The sequence below is a fragment of the Nematocida homosporus genome (assembly GCF_024244095.1).
Source record: "Nematocida homosporus strain JUm1504 chromosome Unknown 4564, whole genome shotgun sequence".
NCBI classification, from domain to species: Eukaryota; Fungi; Microsporidia; genus Nematocida; species Nematocida homosporus.
In genome coordinates this window covers 79640-97103 of record NW_026250678.1, presented here as the reverse complement: position 1 = coordinate 97103, position 17464 = coordinate 79640, and the positions used below count along the sequence as shown (strand labels likewise).

General features: G+C 40.2%; 8 protein-coding genes across 8 annotated transcripts; 5 read left to right on the top strand and 3 right to left on the bottom strand.

Moving 5' to 3' along the window:
• Window positions 1-2152, bottom strand: NEHOM01_1159 (uncharacterized protein; the record flags this gene model as incomplete). Its single annotated transcript, XM_051490037.1, has 1 exon — window positions 1-2152. A coding segment is annotated over one exon (2152 nt), but the record flags the coding sequence as incomplete, so codon positions are not given.
• Window positions 2153-2521: 369 nt separating this feature from the next.
• On the bottom strand, window positions 2522-3634 carry NEHOM01_1158 (uncharacterized protein; the record flags this gene model as incomplete). Its single annotated transcript, XM_051490036.1, has 1 exon — window positions 2522-3634. One exon carries the CDS (start codon window positions 3632-3634, stop codon window positions 2522-2524), a length of 1113 nt encoding a protein of 370 aa, XP_051345996.1.
• A 418-nt stretch (window positions 3635-4052) lies between these two features.
• NEHOM01_1107 (protein transport protein SEC61 subunit beta) lies at window positions 4053-4313 on the top strand (the record flags this gene model as incomplete). Its single annotated transcript, XM_051489985.1, has 1 exon — window positions 4053-4313. The coding sequence occupies one exon, from the start codon at window positions 4053-4055 to the stop codon at window positions 4311-4313; it is 261 nt and encodes an 86-aa protein (XP_051345945.1).
• A 1086-nt stretch (window positions 4314-5399) lies between these two features.
• Window positions 5400-5936, top strand: NEHOM01_1157 (uncharacterized protein; the record flags this gene model as incomplete). The annotated part of the gene is made up of 1 exon (XM_051490035.1): window positions 5400-5936. The coding sequence occupies one exon, from the start codon at window positions 5400-5402 to the stop codon at window positions 5934-5936; it is 537 nt and encodes a 178-aa protein (XP_051345995.1).
• A 376-nt stretch (window positions 5937-6312) lies between these two features.
• NEHOM01_1156 (26S proteasome regulatory subunit N7) lies at window positions 6313-7365 on the top strand (the record flags this gene model as incomplete). The annotated part of the gene is made up of 1 exon (XM_051490034.1): window positions 6313-7365. One exon carries the CDS (start codon window positions 6313-6315, stop codon window positions 7363-7365), a length of 1053 nt encoding a protein of 350 aa, XP_051345994.1.
• A 393-nt stretch (window positions 7366-7758) lies between these two features.
• On the top strand, window positions 7759-11622 carry NEHOM01_1155 (uncharacterized protein; the record flags this gene model as incomplete). The annotated part of the gene is made up of 1 exon (XM_051490033.1): window positions 7759-11622. One exon carries the CDS (start codon window positions 7759-7761, stop codon window positions 11620-11622), a length of 3864 nt encoding a protein of 1287 aa, XP_051345993.1.
• A 658-nt stretch (window positions 11623-12280) lies between these two features.
• Window positions 12281-12901, top strand: NEHOM01_1154 (transcription initiation factor TFIID subunit 12; the record flags this gene model as incomplete). Its single annotated transcript, XM_051490032.1, has 1 exon — window positions 12281-12901. One exon carries the CDS (start codon window positions 12281-12283, stop codon window positions 12899-12901), a length of 621 nt encoding a protein of 206 aa, XP_051345992.1.
• A 441-nt stretch (window positions 12902-13342) lies between these two features.
• Window positions 13343-17380, bottom strand: NEHOM01_1153 (uncharacterized protein; the record flags this gene model as incomplete). The annotated part of the gene is made up of 1 exon (XM_051490031.1): window positions 13343-17380. One exon carries the CDS (start codon window positions 17378-17380, stop codon window positions 13343-13345), a length of 4038 nt encoding a protein of 1345 aa, XP_051345991.1.
• Between the last annotated feature and the right edge of the window lie 84 nt (window positions 17381-17464).

Below are 17464 nucleotides of genomic sequence, written 5' to 3'. Positions count from 1 at the left end.
CAATATCATTAAACTCAGCTAAGATTTCAGTATACTTATTGCAATCAAGACCTTCCAGTTGCAACACCAGTTTGTTAAGACTAAGATCCGTGGTGGTTTTGTTTTCGGCTTTCATTGTTTCGATGTAATTGAATAGTGGGAGTTCAGTGAGTTTATCTTCTTTCTTATATTCCTTGTATAACTTCACCTCATCTAATTCAACAAAGTCCTTGAGCACAAGTTTAGAGATCTTCTGGTATTTAGGGTAGGAGAGAATTCGGGCAACATCAAGATTATTGTAGCTTTGGTTCAGGATATGCAATTCCATAGAATCGGCAAATCTGTATTTGTTTAGTATCCAGTAAAAAAGGCCATTACAAACATCGTCTAGTATCAAGGCCTTAAGTTTAAGATGGCGTTGGAAGACTTCAGAGGGTTTACACTTTTCTTCTATCCTAGATATGCCATAGTAGGTGGTTGCATGATCGTGAACATTCGTGATTCTAAATGTGTGGGCGGTAGTATTGATGAATAGCTTTAAAATGGATCGACAGATCTTGCCATCGTGATATTTGTTACTGCCGTTAATGTTGATGTCTGCAAAGTGTATATTCTGACATAAAACAATATTTGGCTGGATCACCATCTCATAATAGCCAGATTTAGGCCACGATATATAACTATTTATGTTTTCAAGGTTTATATCAACTGGTTCTTGAAGTTCCAATTTGTTATTGCTGCGATCTTCAGCAGGACATTTGATCCCACAACTCTGGACATGTTCTATCGACTTCTTACAATTCACACGTAGATACTTTTCAAGGATCTTTAACGTATCTAACAAGCCATCTTGTCTGTTCTTATACTCAATTGTGCTTTCGCCAACAGATATACCATATTTGGCATAGGCTTCGGGGGTGTAGTATTGGTTATACATGTCCTTGAGACACCAACATTCCTCGGTATAGACTTTGGAGGTTATTTTAGTAGCAAAGACGTGGGGAGTAGAATATAGTCCCTGGTGAAAATGCTCTAACGGGAATAGGTTCTTAGCATACTTAGGACCAATAACTATAATAGTATGAACATTGATGACAGGATTATTGCGTTCAATAAGACAGAGAAGAGTCTCCCAACGCAGTTCTAGAGTTATTTCGGAATGAATGTCTTGAGTAGCATTCTCGAGACCAGTTAATGTTAAGTCTTTCGATTCATTAATAAGAACAATCTTTTGGCATTGGATTTCTTGATTGTGGAGAGCTGTGAAATCAATATGGGTGCTGTCCTCAACATCATTTTCATAGCTCTCTGCGGTCGAGCCTGCGCAATAGGTTAGAAGACGTTTTCGATCTTGAATTACTGTTACTATCAGAGTGAGTTTGGCAACTAGCATCCGCTGGGACAACTTTAACCCAATAAGATCTACCATAGAGGGGTTCAAACAACAGACATTAACTGTGAGATTGCGATTTGGATTCGAAGCAGCACAATCGATTGTTTCCTGTAATTGGGTCAAACCACAATCTACTATACTAACCCATTGCGAATATCTCTCTATGTCATACTCTTCTATTCTAAGTTCCAGCTCCTTACACTCTAGCGCGTTGATAACTCGAGATATAGCTTTGGATCTGTGGGTTGACCTCTTGACATGCTCTACGTTATAGATAAACACTGCCTTTTCGGCTTTGATAACAACAATATCCTTCAATGTAGTCAAAACATTCTGTAATCTGCCTACTTCATTAATTTTGGGCATTGTGAATTTCAACTCTGGCTCTGGCCACAACACCATATACATATCAATGTTTTCGGTGGAGTTGGTTGGACTTAAAGCTACAGTCGAGTCCGAGGCCACCGCCGTTACTTCTTCAGTCATGTGCTTCTTAACATAGACGAGACACTTCATAGGATGAACCCAAAATCCAATTGCAGTTAGATCTTTAGCCACCTTAGATGATGCTTCCCAACCCTCCAGAGCTGTTATTTCCTGTCCAACAACGGCACTATCACCGCCTACTTTACTATCACACATACCATTACCACACGACCCTCTAACACTACCTAACACTAACACTAAAGAACACAATACAATCACGATTCTATATCTAATCGTCCGACCGCGATAAATCCTATTTCTATTCACACCTCTATTTATTTCAAGATAAGACATATCTTTCAAAACCAAAGTAAATTTATCTAAATGAAAACTGATCTCTCAAAAGAGTAGATAAGAAAATGGATTAATTACTTGGGGCCCTTGCTTTGTTGCCAATGCCATAAATGAACATGAATGATTCTTGTTAGACTGAATTAAGGAGAATAAACAAGAGTCTGTTAAGTTTATGTTAGTATTCTACAACACGGCTTCTTCTCAATAAACAGCATGTTATTACTAGTAAGTTTATTAACTACCCACACAACAACCAACCCAATATTACCCTGAAGAATTTGACGCAATGACAGTTTGAACTTTCCACATCTATTACTATCTATCTATTTATTTATCCGGTAAATAGTTCTACTTAGCCTAGTCCAAAACCTAGTATTCTTTACCCAGAGTAATGGACATACTGCCCAGCTTATTGAATAAACCTTTCGTTCGTTGTATCTCACTTATTGACCAAAGACAGTCAATAGAATCAAGCCAATTTCCAGTCCCAGTATAACTCACTCCAAACATAGGAGTCTTATCAACCACTGTTTGATCACCTTCTAACTTCTTCCCACTCACTAGTCCACCCACAAACACACCTATCTGGCCTAACACCACGTACAATGATAAAGATGCACTTGCTTCACCAACCGGCCGACATAAAGAATTAACTCCGGCTTTACCTTCCACCTTAATCCGACTGTCCATAAAGACTTTCCCAACTAGATCACCTCCACCTCCTCCACCCACTGACCACCAATTCAGCCAACTACTACTAAACCTTCCCAGGCCTAACTGGGCTTGGCCATAGCCCAGACCGCGTAAGTACGACCGACCATCTACCCACCACTTGCCGCCAGGCCAAGTACTTTCTCGTCCTAAATCCAAACGTAGCAACCGCTTAGTCCCAGCTAATACTTCTCGCCACTCCATCTTAGCCCAGGACTCGACCCGATTCTCCCGGCGCAGAACTTCTACACCACCAACTAGTCTTTGCCCGTTCTCAAAACCCGGCCGACACCATAGTCCCAAAACCCGTCCCAGTCCACTACTTACTTCCATCTCACCGCGCCACCAATGATAAACTGCCTCTTCACCAACTATCCAATTCTTATTCATTATACCTAGTCCCAACGATCCTTTCACACCATTCCGACTACCAGATACAGATACAGTATTGATACCCAGAATACTACTCCACCAATTAGGCACTTCAACCTTAGCAGTTACTTGTTTCTTCCCAGTCTTATCCATTCCCACTCCACCATTCATACGGTACTTAGTTCCCTGTAGAACTACTTCAGTAGGTCGACCTACTATTCTTCCCCACCAGCCAGGTTCCTCTACCCGTACTATCTTCCCCAGTCCCGAGATCGCTTTTCCAACCGCCACAAGTCGCTCTTTTCGACCACCATTCTTATCATTTCGATTAACAACTTCTTCAACCCATCTTCTAACCTCCGTATCAATCTTTCCCACCACTCTTATACCCCGATCCATAAATATTTTTATGCATCTCGCCGTTCTCCTTAACCTAGTTGCCCACCAACTTCTTATCGCCCATCTTTCCAAACCACTTCCCAATAATGGCAAGATCAAAAAGCGCAAGCAAGGCATGGTCAAAATCCTTTGCCAAATATGCAATACCCAAGTTAACAGTGTCGTATTCACTCGCCATCTGGAAAGATGCACTAAATAAGCTACTTTTCTATTTACACTCCCATCTTATTTCCAATCCAAATTCTCAATCCAAACTCAACCAAAACTCAAGGCAAAATCCGACCTAAACACTCACAAAACAACCAGTACAGACCATATAAACACTAATTTACTACTTATCTTCCATTCTTATCTAACTATCAGTTCAAAAACAAGCTAATCTCAGTCTAAATATACATTTTATATTTTATATATTACAATGAAGAAGGAACACGCTATCAAAAAGAAAACTCTGGCTGGTACTCGAAATACGGCTATCAAGTCCTTTTTAACAACTCCACCTTCTTATCTGACTTTACAACCAATTCATGTTTTAGTACTTTCTCTTTGCTTTATGGGAAACATTGTTTTATTGCATATAATCGGTCGGTTTGGAGTTCCACTCGGCTTACAAACAGTTATTAGTGCCATTGCCATTATAGCTGCACTCGTTGTTGGATATCTTGTTCAACGGCAATAAATTGAGTTAGTATTACGTTATGTTAAGTTAGTGTTGAGTTGGTATTAGATTAGATTGAGTTGGGTTAGGGTATTATTAGATTAGATTGAGTTGGGATTAGATAGAATTGGGTTGGTGTTAAATTGAGTTGAGTTGGTATTAGATTGAGTTGGATTGAGTTGAGTTAAGATAGTATTAGATTAGATAAGATGGGAGGTTGAACTACTAAACTTGAGTTGAGGTAGCAATGAGTTAGTACTGAGTTACTCAAATTGTGTCTTTGTAACAACTTCAGCTATTGATTTATTTTACTGCTACTAAGCTACTAACAGATTGCATCTACTAACTTAAACTAACAGAATACCAACTTAATTCTTGTTCTTTTAAGCTGCTAAGTCAAAACCAGCACAGATTGTGATCTGATTTGGGCTAGTATTCGTTTATGTAGTGTCACCCCACAACCACTTATTCTCCTTGGTTGATCGCATTAGTATTGTGTTAAGATTGTGTTAGTATTGTGTTGTGATTGGGTTAGTCGGGAATTCGAATCATATCAAATACCAACCCAATCTAACCCAATACTAGTCGGATTGTTAAAATTTAAGTATGACGTCATATCATCATCTACACTCAATAAATGGGTTAGTATGCCATATCAAGAATTATCACTGATTGGATTAGTACTGGGATAGTATATTATTATATCTCTTAAACTACATACTATTGTATCTCTTAAACAGCATATTATTGGTGTTTAGAATGAACAAACCAACTATCAGTCTTAAAAGTGCAATATGTACGGAAGCACCAACCACTCCAAAAGACCAAACTTACCATAACCTAAGCCAATACTACTACTACATTACTACTACTTTACCAACCCAATACCAACCCAATACATTACTAACCTAATACTAACATAAGACAATGATAAATAATATCCTAAAAAGGAAAGAATTTTTAAATATTAATGATAAGAATAATACTGCCTATCATAATCACAACCATAACTCCAATCCAATCCAACTCCATCCCAGACTAACCCAGCCCATTCTATTCCATTCTATTGGTTTGTTTGCATATAAAACACGATGCAAATTTTGGAGTATGAATTTCGACAAAGCAGTACAAGGAGCTTTAGATACGCTTAAACTAGGCAAAGACTTCAAGAAGAAGAACGAATTGCCTTTTACTTACACTGATTTCTTTGCTGAGAAAAGTAGTGTATTAGAAACTTTAGGACTTTCATGGCGGCAAAGAGCCGGATGTATCTTAGTTTGTTTAGTTCTCTCTTTCTTCTGCTTTACTAAGGCTTTAATGAGTACTCTAAGCTTCCTTGGATCTCCTGAGAGTGTTGTTTTTTACTATGCTTTATGTGGTTTCTTTAGTTTGATAGCCTTAGGCTTCTTTAGTGGGTTTAAAACAGTCTGTAAGAATGCTTTCTCTAAAGAGATGGTTGTTTATACAACTGTTTTACTAGCTAATTCAATCTTACTGACTATCTCTTCCAAAAGCTGGAATTACTTTATAAGGATGTTTATTTCAGTTGTTGAGTTAATTGGTTTCTTCTTGTTTAGTTATACTTACTTTGCACTTAAGCTGAAAATGGGTATGCGGGGTATATCTGCCTTTTCTATGTTCTAATACGTCCAGATTAGGTTAGTATTAGATTGAGTTAGTTTTGGTTTTGAATTAGATTAGATTGAGTTGGGCTTAGTTTTGAATTGAGTTTAGATTGGGTTTAGTTTTGAATTAAACTTTAATCCTACTCATCTTAATCTAAACTCAATCCAATCTTAATCTCAATCTAAACTCAATCTCAATCCAATCTAATACTCAATCTTAATCTCGACTAAATCAATACCAATCCGACCCAATCCTAAACCAACTCCACCTAACACAATCCTAAACCAACACAATCCTAACCCAACCCAAACAAATACCAAACTAACTCAACTCAATCCAACTCAATCCAAACCAAACTAACTCAATAAATATCTCGGATTTAATTTACTTTGTAATGGACTTTAGCTTTCGAGAACCAACATTAGAAGTCAAACGCGTGCAATATCGAGTTGTCCAGGGCAAAGATACAGTTGATACTTTGGAGACTTATTTGCGCGATCGGAATATGCAGGGATTATTGCGGGAATATATTAGACGGGGGTACTTGACTGGAGAGATGCCGATGGAGATGGAATCGGAGTTAGGGGATGCACCAGAAGAAGAGTTGATGGCCTGGGCGGAAAAGGCGGCTAAGGAGGTGGAGTATGAACAGTTCGTTCGGGTGACTAGATGGTTGTTTGAGAAAAATACGTCATTGGCTTTGAAGTTTGACGTGTATACGGCTGAGATAAGAATGTTGATTCTTTTAGAGCGGAATAGTGAGATTTCTTTACTGATCAAGAAGATAGAAGGATTGATTGAGTTGGGGATAGATTGGGGGAGAAGGAATAAGTTTAAGGTGTATAAGGGACTGGTGCATTTACTATCTCGGGAGTATCGAGAAGCATCAAGACAGTTTTCAGAATCTTTATCTACTTTTGAAGGGGAAGAGTTATTGACTTACTTGGAGTTAGTGCGTTACACTATTTTTTGTGGGATGATTTCTCTATCTAGATTGGAGATAGAGAAGAATTTGATTGATTCGAGTGAGATTTGTGAAGTGATTAAGGAATTACCTGGTGCTAGAGAGATGGTGCATGCATTTTATGAATGTAGTTATGCTAACTTGTTCTCTTGGCTGGCAGTCTTTTCTAAGTCGCTTTATGAAGATATGCACTTGCAAGATCGAGTGGACTACTTTGTTTATTTGGTGAAGGTACAGGCGTATGCTCAGCTTTTTATGAGTTATAAGGCGATTTCATTGGAGCAGATGTCTTTGATCTTTGGGGTGAGTACTGAGTATATTCATCGAGATATTGAAAGTATGATCTTAAGAGGAGATCTTCTTTGCAAGATCAACCACCAGAAAATGATGGTGTATAACACTCCGGCCCAGCCGAAGGACACAGTGGCTATCCAGGCCGAAGAGATCTCACATACCATCCAAAAGATGATCTCCAGTGAATAAATTAGGTCGAGTTAGTATTCAGTTGAGTTGAGTTAAGTTGAGTTAGTAGTTAGTATTGTGTCATTTGATATATCTCTACTTTAAATGAGTAAGTACAGGTAATGTAGATATTTATTCCTTACTGCTTTAGATAAGCCAATACTAACTCAGTCCAATCCAATCTAACACAATACAACCCAATCCAGTACCAAATCTGAATTATAATACAACTCAATACAATATCAACATAACACTAACTCAACCTAAACCCAATCTAAACAGAACACAACACCAATACAATATCAACATAACACTAACTCAACCCAACCCAATCTAAATACAATATCAATACAATCTAAACCCAACTCAACACAACTAAACACCAACTCAATTTCAAATTACATTAAAATTCCAATGTTTGCATTTGCTATTCCAATACTAACCTCCCCTTTATTCCCACTATCTAGACAAAATAATCATATTTTAATCTCTAACCGCCGGAATTTAACCAGGAAATATCATAATAAAGACCGAAATACACTTCAAAACACTCAAAACAATGCGTATCACAATACAAAAGCAACCGATCAAGACAAATTTTTTATGACGCTTCGGGAACAGATCCAAGAAATCCGAGAAAGAACTGGTCTTAAAAAGAAGAAACAGACTTTCACGTTAAATAGTGATTATAATACTTCAGATGAATTATTCTATGATGAAGTCCAACGTTCTTTTAGTCATTTTCAAACCGCCCATTTAGAGGCATATACTGAAAACAAGAAATATCTTGATAATTTACTAGGCGTAAGTAGTTGTGGATTTCGTCGGGACCGATTGAATGAACGAGATAATCTGGCCTTATCTAAAAAGATACGCAAAGTCTTACAAGTTTTAGCCCCTTATGCCAGGCACGAGTATGTATCTTGTTTAGTTGAATGGCTGTTACGTAAGTATGCTATTGATCGCCATGATTTTGAATCTTTACTGGTTTTTGCTTTGGCTGAAACTGAACTGATAAGCGAGATAATTACCAAAGGGACTAAAGCCAGAATAAGTGGCAGTGAAGTCTTTAAGCAGTTGGTTAAAGAGGGATACTCCTTAGTAAGTCTAGCTAAAGTTCTGGGTAAAAACGTCTCTTTCTCCTTAGGTGTCTTAGCTGTACTAGAAAGACTAGCTCGTGATGGAGAGAGTTTACGTTGGATTGTCTTTGTGGAGAAGGTTTTGAAATGTTTAGCCGAAAGAGAAATGTTTACTGAGGAAACACTTACTCTTTGGGTAGTTGGACTAATTAGATTAAGAGAAAAGTGGCTAAGTAAGTCTGAATCGGCTATGCGTAATGGGATTATCATGAGCATGGAAAGATCTTTAACTGAGATTGCTAGTTGTACCGAATTACACAGTGAGTACCAACGAGTGATTAGTTCATTTACTAGTAAGGAAAATCAGTCTGAAAGTAACCAAGTAGAGAGTGATAGTAATAATGTAAGTCCGATTAAATCTACTACTCCTTCTTTTGATGTACTTTATAAGGACTATAAAAGGACGGGTAAGTATCAAGTTGTTTTAGATCATTATCGGGTTGAGTTTATTAAGCAATTACTAGCTGATATTAAGGCTGATGGTTTAACTGGGATTAATCGTGATACATTTAGGACTATTTTAGTAGATAGTATTAGAGAAGATACAATGAACATTTTACCATTAGTAGCGGCTAGTGATGAACTTTTACTGGTTTTAGTTGAGTCGCCTAAGTGGAATATGCTTACTAAGAGTATTCCTGAGTTAGGAGCTTTACGTTTACTGAACTATCGTAGTCCGGAAGTCTTAACTAAGCGGTATATGACTTTATTACAGGGCTTAATGCCTAATTATGCCTTGGAAAGACGTTTACTAGATATGGCTTGTTCACATTTAGATATGAAAGGGGCTTTATCAGAAACAATAAGTATGGTTTCACCTAAGTTACTACAAGATAAGATTCAAAATGTCACTGACTGGAATGCAATGTCTTTATTGATTACAGCTGAGAGTCTTCCTCATATTGTGGACTTACTGTGTATGGGTACAATTGTCTCTGAATTTGATAAGTACTTGAGTTTAATCTATACCTTTCCTACTTATACTAAGATTGGCCACTACTTAACTCCTGAACAATGTGGGGTGGCTCGGGAGAAGGCTTTAGACTTCTTTGTTGAGCCGACTAAGAAGACGCCTATTCAGTACTTCTTTTTTGTTTTAGCACTGATTGCTGATTTAGATATGGATATTACGCATGTTATTAGTATTCTTAAGTTAGTCCCAATTACTTTGAAGCGGGAGCGCAAGCAAGTGCTTAAGGTTGTTTTTGAGTTTCTCTTGCAGAAAGGAGCCGCTTTGAATGGTGAAGATCTTTTAGCAGCTATTGAAGCTATTCCTGCTCAGGAAATGGACTTAACTCTTTCACTTTACTTCTTCCAAATATTACTTGATAAGGAAATTAGTAATTTTAACAAAGAGATTATCTTATCTATTATTACATTTAAGGAAACAACGGTTAAAAAGATGACTAATTACTTGATTGAACATAAGGTTGATTTACTTAAACAAGTCTTTGTAAAGTATGCTGGAACGATCAAAAGTGATGATTTATTACTGTTACTTAACCATTCTCGGATGGATATTGTTTCTCTTTTAGTTATTAGCCGGATTGATACTCTTTCCTTAGCTACTAAACAGCGTATTGTTTATGAAGCGATTAAAAGAAAGGAAGAGAACTGTCCGGAGTTGTTTAATGCTTTAGTAGATAAGATTCCTCTTCTTCTTTGGCAAGAGTGTACTGTTGATGCACCGGTGCCCCATTTAGCAGCTGTTTTAGATCTGATTGTTCAACATCCAAAGAGTAAGTTTTCAGTGCCACTAGCTCTTAGTGCGCTTATTAAGTGTCGACGAGCTATGCTTCCAGAAGAGCAGCTTAAGCTTTGGCAAGGTCCTATCCTGGCCCAAACGGAAACCTTTATCTTACTAGCGCAGAACATTATTCAGAAGAAAGACTTTAGTATTTCCAAAACACTGATTACGCGCACACTAGATAGTTGTACTGATAGTACGGATTTGTTACTAGGTGTGATTAATAGTGGTATAACTGATCATTTCATTCTGGGCGAACTTCTTAAGCACCAGCCTAATGGTAGATCAAGAGCTTTGCTCATTCGTACTCTGCTGACTAACCATCCGGAGCAGCACTTACACCTCTTCCTGGGTTTACTCCAGGACATGAAATCAGTAGCTATCAGATCTACTGTTCAGGTTAAACTTCCCTATTTAGTTAATGTGCTTCTATCTCTGCCTGATAGTGAGGCTAATGTTGTTTCTCATCTATTTGCTAATCTCATTCGCCGTGAGACTAATATTCTTTCTCCTTATCTTAACAAAATTATCTCTCTTATCAAACTGACCAAAAAAAGAACACTTTTGCAACCATTATCTCTACTGGATATTCCTCCTTTCATTTCGCATCTAGCTAATACACCCCAGGACATCACTATTCTTAGTGAGTCATTAAAACTCCGCCTGACCGATCAGGAATTAGAAGAAGCAGATATACAACAAGTCTTAGCCTACTACCTCAAGAACCTTGAACTAGCCCCAACAGCTACGGCCTTAGTTAGCTTGTTCCCACAACTAAGTACACCTAGTCATACTTGGCTATCTATTCTGAAAAAGACAAATGGCTTATCTGATCTTTTCATTACTCTACTTGATCGTATGCTTAAACAGGACCAGAATGGCCAATGTGTTCGCTCTTTAGATCTTATCTATACTAAGCTAGAATCTCTACTTTTATCTGAACTCCACCAGCCAACTACTCTCCTGCCTAAACTCACTAGAATTCTAGCTAAGTACTACTCTTATGAACAAGGTACTATGGTCCGTACTACTGATATAACTACTATTATTCTGACGCAGCTTAGCTCAACTCAATCTTTACAAGCCCAACTTACTAAACTCCTGGCTTGTCTTTTCTCATCCCGAGCCCAAAACCTTCCTTCTGAAGCCGAAGAGATCAATCTTATCTTGCTCAAACAACTAGTCAGTGCACCTTCTAAATCCGGTCTGTTTAAGGCTCTAGCAGCTATTTACCGCCGGAACAGTGAGTTCATGAGCCGAATTCTGGGCCAAAGTGCCCCATACTTTGCCATTCTTCTGGAAAGCCCCAAGCCCAGCACTCGTGTACGGGCCGAATCTCTTATGAAGCTCATTGAGCGCACGACCGGCACTACTCCCTACAACTATCTCTAAATAGGACCAAACAACATCTCATCTAGACTATTCAAGGGTTTTCAACCACAATAAACAATCAGCAATCTAATCTTTATTTGTTTTTAATCTATTCACTAGATAATGGCCAGTAAATAGATACTAGCAATCATTGGTCAAGATAGTACTAAGCCAATCAAAAGCACGCCTTAATTAAGTTTGTATTAGGTTAGTAGACAGGATATGACTGTATACGATCAAATATCACATTAAATCAAAACATAGATAAGATAGACAAAATAAGATGGGTAAAGCATTCGAATGATAAGTCTATGACTATCGGACCAAGCAACATACATAGATGATTATGATTGTTAAAGGAACTGTGTTAGTATTAGGTTAGTATTAAGTGGAGTGGGTTGAGTTGGGTTGACTTAGTATTGAGTAGACTCAATTGAATGGACTGAATTGAAAACGAATGGTGATCATATGACAACACTACACCTTTGTCAATCCTTATCTCAATAAATACTAACCCAATACTGACCCAATATATTCTAATTCGACCTAAATAATCCAATATTAACCACCAAAACCAAACAAACCAAGCATAATTCAAGTCAAACTCAATCCAAACCCCACCCAAAACCATCTAAACACTCTGCAATCTAAATCTTAACCCAATACAACCCAATTTTTTATGGGCAGTGAAGAGCAGCAGAATCTCCATAAGCGCATTCAGCATCTTCAAAACATGTTAGGCGAAATAAACAGATATCTACAAAGCTCAACCACCAAACCTCCAGCCATGGTCTCTCGGCTGTTAGAAGAGAAGGCTAGAATCACTTCTCAGCTGCGCGAACTCAATAACACTTACACCCATAAGGCTGAGGAGGCCAATCGCTTTGGCCGGTCTCTTTCTAGTCTTTATAACGTTGCTCGGAAAACGGACAAAGTTCGAGATATGCTGTATGCAGATAGTGGAGGACAAGATCCATTAGACACACGAGTGGAGATAGAGGAGATACTTAAAGAGATGGGAGTAGATACCGAGATAGATAGTCAGATCAAGAAGATTCTACTAAGTAGTGCCGATATATTTATAGATAATCTGATAGCAACTGCTTGTTCAGTTGCTCGGAATAGAGAGGCCTCAGAGGTTACAAAAGAAGATATCATCTTTGCCATGAAGATGGAGCGAGGCACTGAGTTGTATAGTACTTACCGCCCTAAAAAGGCCCGCGAGCCAGACAAAGAGCATCTTAAGCGGCTACAGATGATCAAAAAGGATCAGAAGAAGTCGTCAGTTCAGAGCAAATAAAGGGTGTTTGAGTTGAGTTAAGTTTTGATTTGAGCTGAGTTAGTTTTGATTTGATTTGAGTTGAGTTAGTTTTGATTTGAATTAAGTTAGTTTTGATTTGATTTGATTTGGGTTGAGTTGAGTTGATTTGGTTTGTGCTAAGTTAGATTAGGTGTTGATTTGATTAGTTTTGATTTGGTTTGAGTTGAGTTGTGCTAAGTTGAGTTGTGCTAGGTTAACTTAACTTAAGTTAAGCTGTGGTATTGGGTTAGCATTATGGTATGTGGGTTGGGTTGTGTTGAAGTAAAATAGTACTAAGCCTAAGGCCAATCATACCACAGGTGTTTATTTATAGACCCTCCTTTCTGGGCCTGGTTAGGCGCATAGGTCTTGGAAGATGGGCGTGTATGTGGCTATACAGGTTTGTTTGCGGTTAGATAGAGTTGTAGTTGGTTGGTAGATCTATTTAACTCGGGGGTCGGGGTTAGCCTTAGACTCTTTCTTGGAGGACTCCTTTTCTAAGGAAGTTTTGGACTTGTTGGCGGAGTTGCTTCCTTGCTTGGCGGCAAAGGCGGCCATCTCCTCGCTGGTTGCGATAGGCTTTCGGCAACGCTGGCAAGTTTTACGGCCTGATGCTTTTTGATTGGAAGCTGACTGGCCTTGGCTTTGGCTCATGGACTGGTTGGTGCTGTTTTGGTTGGCTTGGCGTTCTTCTAGAGATTTAGTCTCTTTAGTGGTTGTTTTGGTCACACCACTGTCTTGCTGTTTGCTGCCAGATTGGCCTCTTTTCTGTCCACAACTCTGGCAGTTGGCGTCGACTTTGTGTGCATTGTTCTGAGTTTCTTGGGCGGCCTTGGACTGACTTTCTAAGGCTGTTTTAGAGGATGTGCCGTTGGATTGGTTCTTCTTGTAAGCGCAGCTACCATCCTGGCAGTTGTGCTTGGTGTTGGCTGAGGCTTCCTTGGACCGGCTTTCTTTGGCTTCTTTGGACATGGCTTCTCTGGACTCGCTTTCTGAGGCAGTGCCGTTAGATTGGCTCTTTTTGTAGTCGCAGCTACCATCTTGGCAGTTGTGCTTGGTGTTGTCCGAGGCTTCTTTGGTCCGGCTTTCTAAGGCTTCTTTGGAGGTTTTGTCGTTAGATTGGCTCTGTTTGTAGCCGCAGGAGCCATCTTGGCAGTTGTGCTTGGCGCTGTCTGAATCTTCTTTGGACTGGTTTTCTATAGCTGTTTTAGAGGTTGTGTCATCGGATTGGCTCTTTTTGTAGTCGCAGGTGCCATCTTGGCAGTTATGCTTGGTGTTGTTTGAGGCTTCTTTGGACTGATTTTCTGAGGCTTCCCTAGATCGGCTTTCTTTGGATTCTTTGGCTTCTTTGGACTGGCTTTCTAAGGCTGCTTTGGAGGTTGTGTCATCGGATTGGTTCTTTTTGGAGCCGCAGGAGCCATCTTGGCAGTTGTGCTTGGCGTTGTCTGAATCTTCTTTGGACTGGTCTTTTGACACATTGTCGTTTTCAGCAATAGATTCTTTGGAGTTCTGGCCGTTCTTACTATTTAAAGCGAATTGAGTGGACTTGTCGGCTCTGGCGTTAAAGTCATCTCGGCTCTTTTGTTCATTTAGTTTGTCTTGGCGCGCATTATCATCTTGCTGGTTGTTTTGCAATGAGTCTTTGGAGTTGTTATCGTTGACTGCATTCAAAGCATTAGCTACGTCTCGGCTATCTCCGCCTTCCATCTGGATGCGGTTGTGGATGTTGTTGACTTGGTTGTGTCTCTTCTTGTTATTCCGAGTTCGGTTGTTGTTAATAACGGTTTTTCCTGGCTCATAATCACTCACACCGTCATCTACATCTTGCGGTTGGTCAGTCTGGTCTTTCTTGTCCTCCTGACCTACCTCGACTTTCTTCTTCTGTTCTTGGGCCTTAGTAGTATCGGTCGTGGAGTCGCTTTTTTGGGCAGATTTGGCTGGCTGGCCGTTCGGTCCGGGGACCATATTGACGTCATTGTGAACATTGTTCTTAACATCTTTTAGGTCTTCGTTGTTAATAGTTTCATTGTTGTTAATCTCAACGTTTGGGCCGGATCGGCGCTTCTTTTTCTTCTTATCAGCGGCAGCTTTGCTTCCAGGGTTAGCGGCTTCTTCTTGCTTAGCTTTCTCTTTAGCCTTTTCTTCTTCGGGAGTACCTTTGGCTTTATCAGCAGTTAGATTTTGCTTAGCATCGGTAGTTGGTGCGTTGGGAGATTTGCCCTTGGCGTTTCCTGGAACCATTTCAACGTCGTTGTTAACATTGTTTTGGACATCTTTTAGATCTTCATTGTTTTCAACATCATTGTTATTGATTTCTATTCCACCTTTCTTGTTCTTCTTGTTCTTGCGAATAGGCTTTCCTTTTGAGTCGAGCTTTGGCTTTCCATCCTTGTCAAGTTCAACATCGTCCTTTTTAAGAGACTTACCATCAGCACCGGTCAATGGCTTACCATCTTTGTCAAGTAAAGGCTTACCGTCCTTGTCCTTAAGAGGCTTACCGTCCTTGTCAACTAAAGGCTTACCATCTTTGTCAAGTAAGGGCTTACCATCTTTGTCAAGTAGTGGCTTGCCGTCTTTGTCGAGCTTTGGCTTGCCGTCTTTGTCAAGTAGTGGCTTGCCGTCTTTGTCAAGTAGTGGCTTGCCATCCTTGTCAAGTTGAGGCTTACCGTCCTTGTCAACTAAAGGCTTACCGTCCTTGTCAAGTAGTGGCTTACCGTCCTTGTCAAGTAGTGGGTTGCCGTCTTTGTCGAGTAGTGGCTTACCATCCTTGTCGAGCTTTGGCTTACCATCTTTGTCGAGTTGAGGCTTACCGTCCTTGTCAAGTAAGGGCTTACCATCTTTGTCAAGTAGTGGCTTGCCGTCTTTGTCAAGTAGTGGTTTGCCGTCTTTGTCAAGTAGTGGCTTACCATCCTTGTCAAGTAAAGGTTTGCCATCTTTGTCGAGTTGGGGTTTACCATCTTTGTCAAGTAGTGGCTTACCATCCTTGTCGAGCTTTGGCTTACCATCTTTGTCAAGTAAGGGCTTACCATCTTTGTCGAGTTGGGGTTTGCCGTCTTTGTCGAGTTGAGGCTTGCCGTCCTTGTCAACTAAAGGCTTACCGTCTTTGTCAAGTAGTGGTTTGCCGTCCTTGTCGAGTTGGGGTTTACCATCTTTGTCAAGTAGTGGCTTACCGTCTTTGTCGAGTTGGGGTTTACCGTCTTTGTCAAGTAAAGGTTTGCCATCCTTGTTGAGTTGGGACTTGTCGGTCTTAGCGTCTTTGTTCTTCATCACTGGATTGCCTTTTTCGTCAAGTTTTGGGTTACCTTGGGCGTCTAGTTCAACATCACTCTTGTTCAATGGCTTGCCATCCTTGCCTTTAAGAGGCTGGCCATTTGGTCCTAAAGCAGGCTCATCAGATTCACCAGCCTTTTTGGCCGATTTGTCCTCACCTTTACCATCCTTCTTCGTATCCGGGTTCAATGGGTCCTTGGGGGCTTTGTCATCCTTAAGGTCCTTGCCATCTTTGTCCTTCTTCGCATCCGGGTTCAATGGGTCCTTGGGGGCTTTGTCGTCCTTAAGGTCTTTGCCATCTTTGTCCTTCTTTGCATCCGGGTTCAATGGGTCCTTAAGGTCTTTGCCATCTTTGTCCTTCTTACCTTCTGGACTCAGTGGGTCTTTGGGGGTTTTGTCGTCCTTGTCCTTAATAGGCTCGCCGTTTGGTCCTAGATTAGACTTGTCCTCAACTTTACCATCCTTGTCCTTCTTAGCATCTTTGTCTTCTTTCTTACCACCCAATGCCAGAGGGTCTTCATTCTTCTCATCCTTCTTCTCTCCATTCTTCTCATCCTTCTTCTCATCCTTCTTCTCACCAATCTTACCTTCCGCGTTCAATGGGTCAACATTACCCTTCTTCTCCTTATCATCCAATAAACCGTCTTTCTGGCCGTCTTTCTGGCCTTCAGGAGCCATTGGGTCCCTGTCTTCCTTCTTACCACCTAAAGCTAGAGGGTCTTTCGACTCGTCGTTCTTCTTGTCTTTCTTACCTTCTAGGTCAAATGGATCCTTCTCTTTCTCCTTCTTCTCTTCGCCTGACTGATCTTTCTCTTTGGGCTCGGTTTGGTCCAATAGCTCTTTCGTACCCGCATCTTGGCCGGGAGCCAATGGGTCCTGGGTAGGAGGGCCATTTGGATTCTCGGGGGAAGATGGCTTGTTCTCATCCATGCCAGGAAGACCACCAGGTGGTGTTTCTTTGCCTTCCGGACTTGATTCTGAGGGGCTAGGTGCTGGAGGCTGGCCTTCTGTAGGGCTGGGAGCTAGTGGGTTGGGTTCTGCACCCATTTCACCAGCTGGCGCTTCAGCTTTGGGCTCTTCACCCGGCTGTGCACCACCCAATATAGAACCTGCGTTCATATCACCTTCTGGAGCTGTTGTCTGTGCAAGCACTTGAACTGTTACTAACAATCCCAATGCAAAGATATATACCTTCATGCGCTTCGTCATACCCTCAATATCGCCCGGCTATTTATGCTCTTGTTTCCTGATTTTTGATTCACCTTGTCGCCCCTTATCAATCAATACAGATAA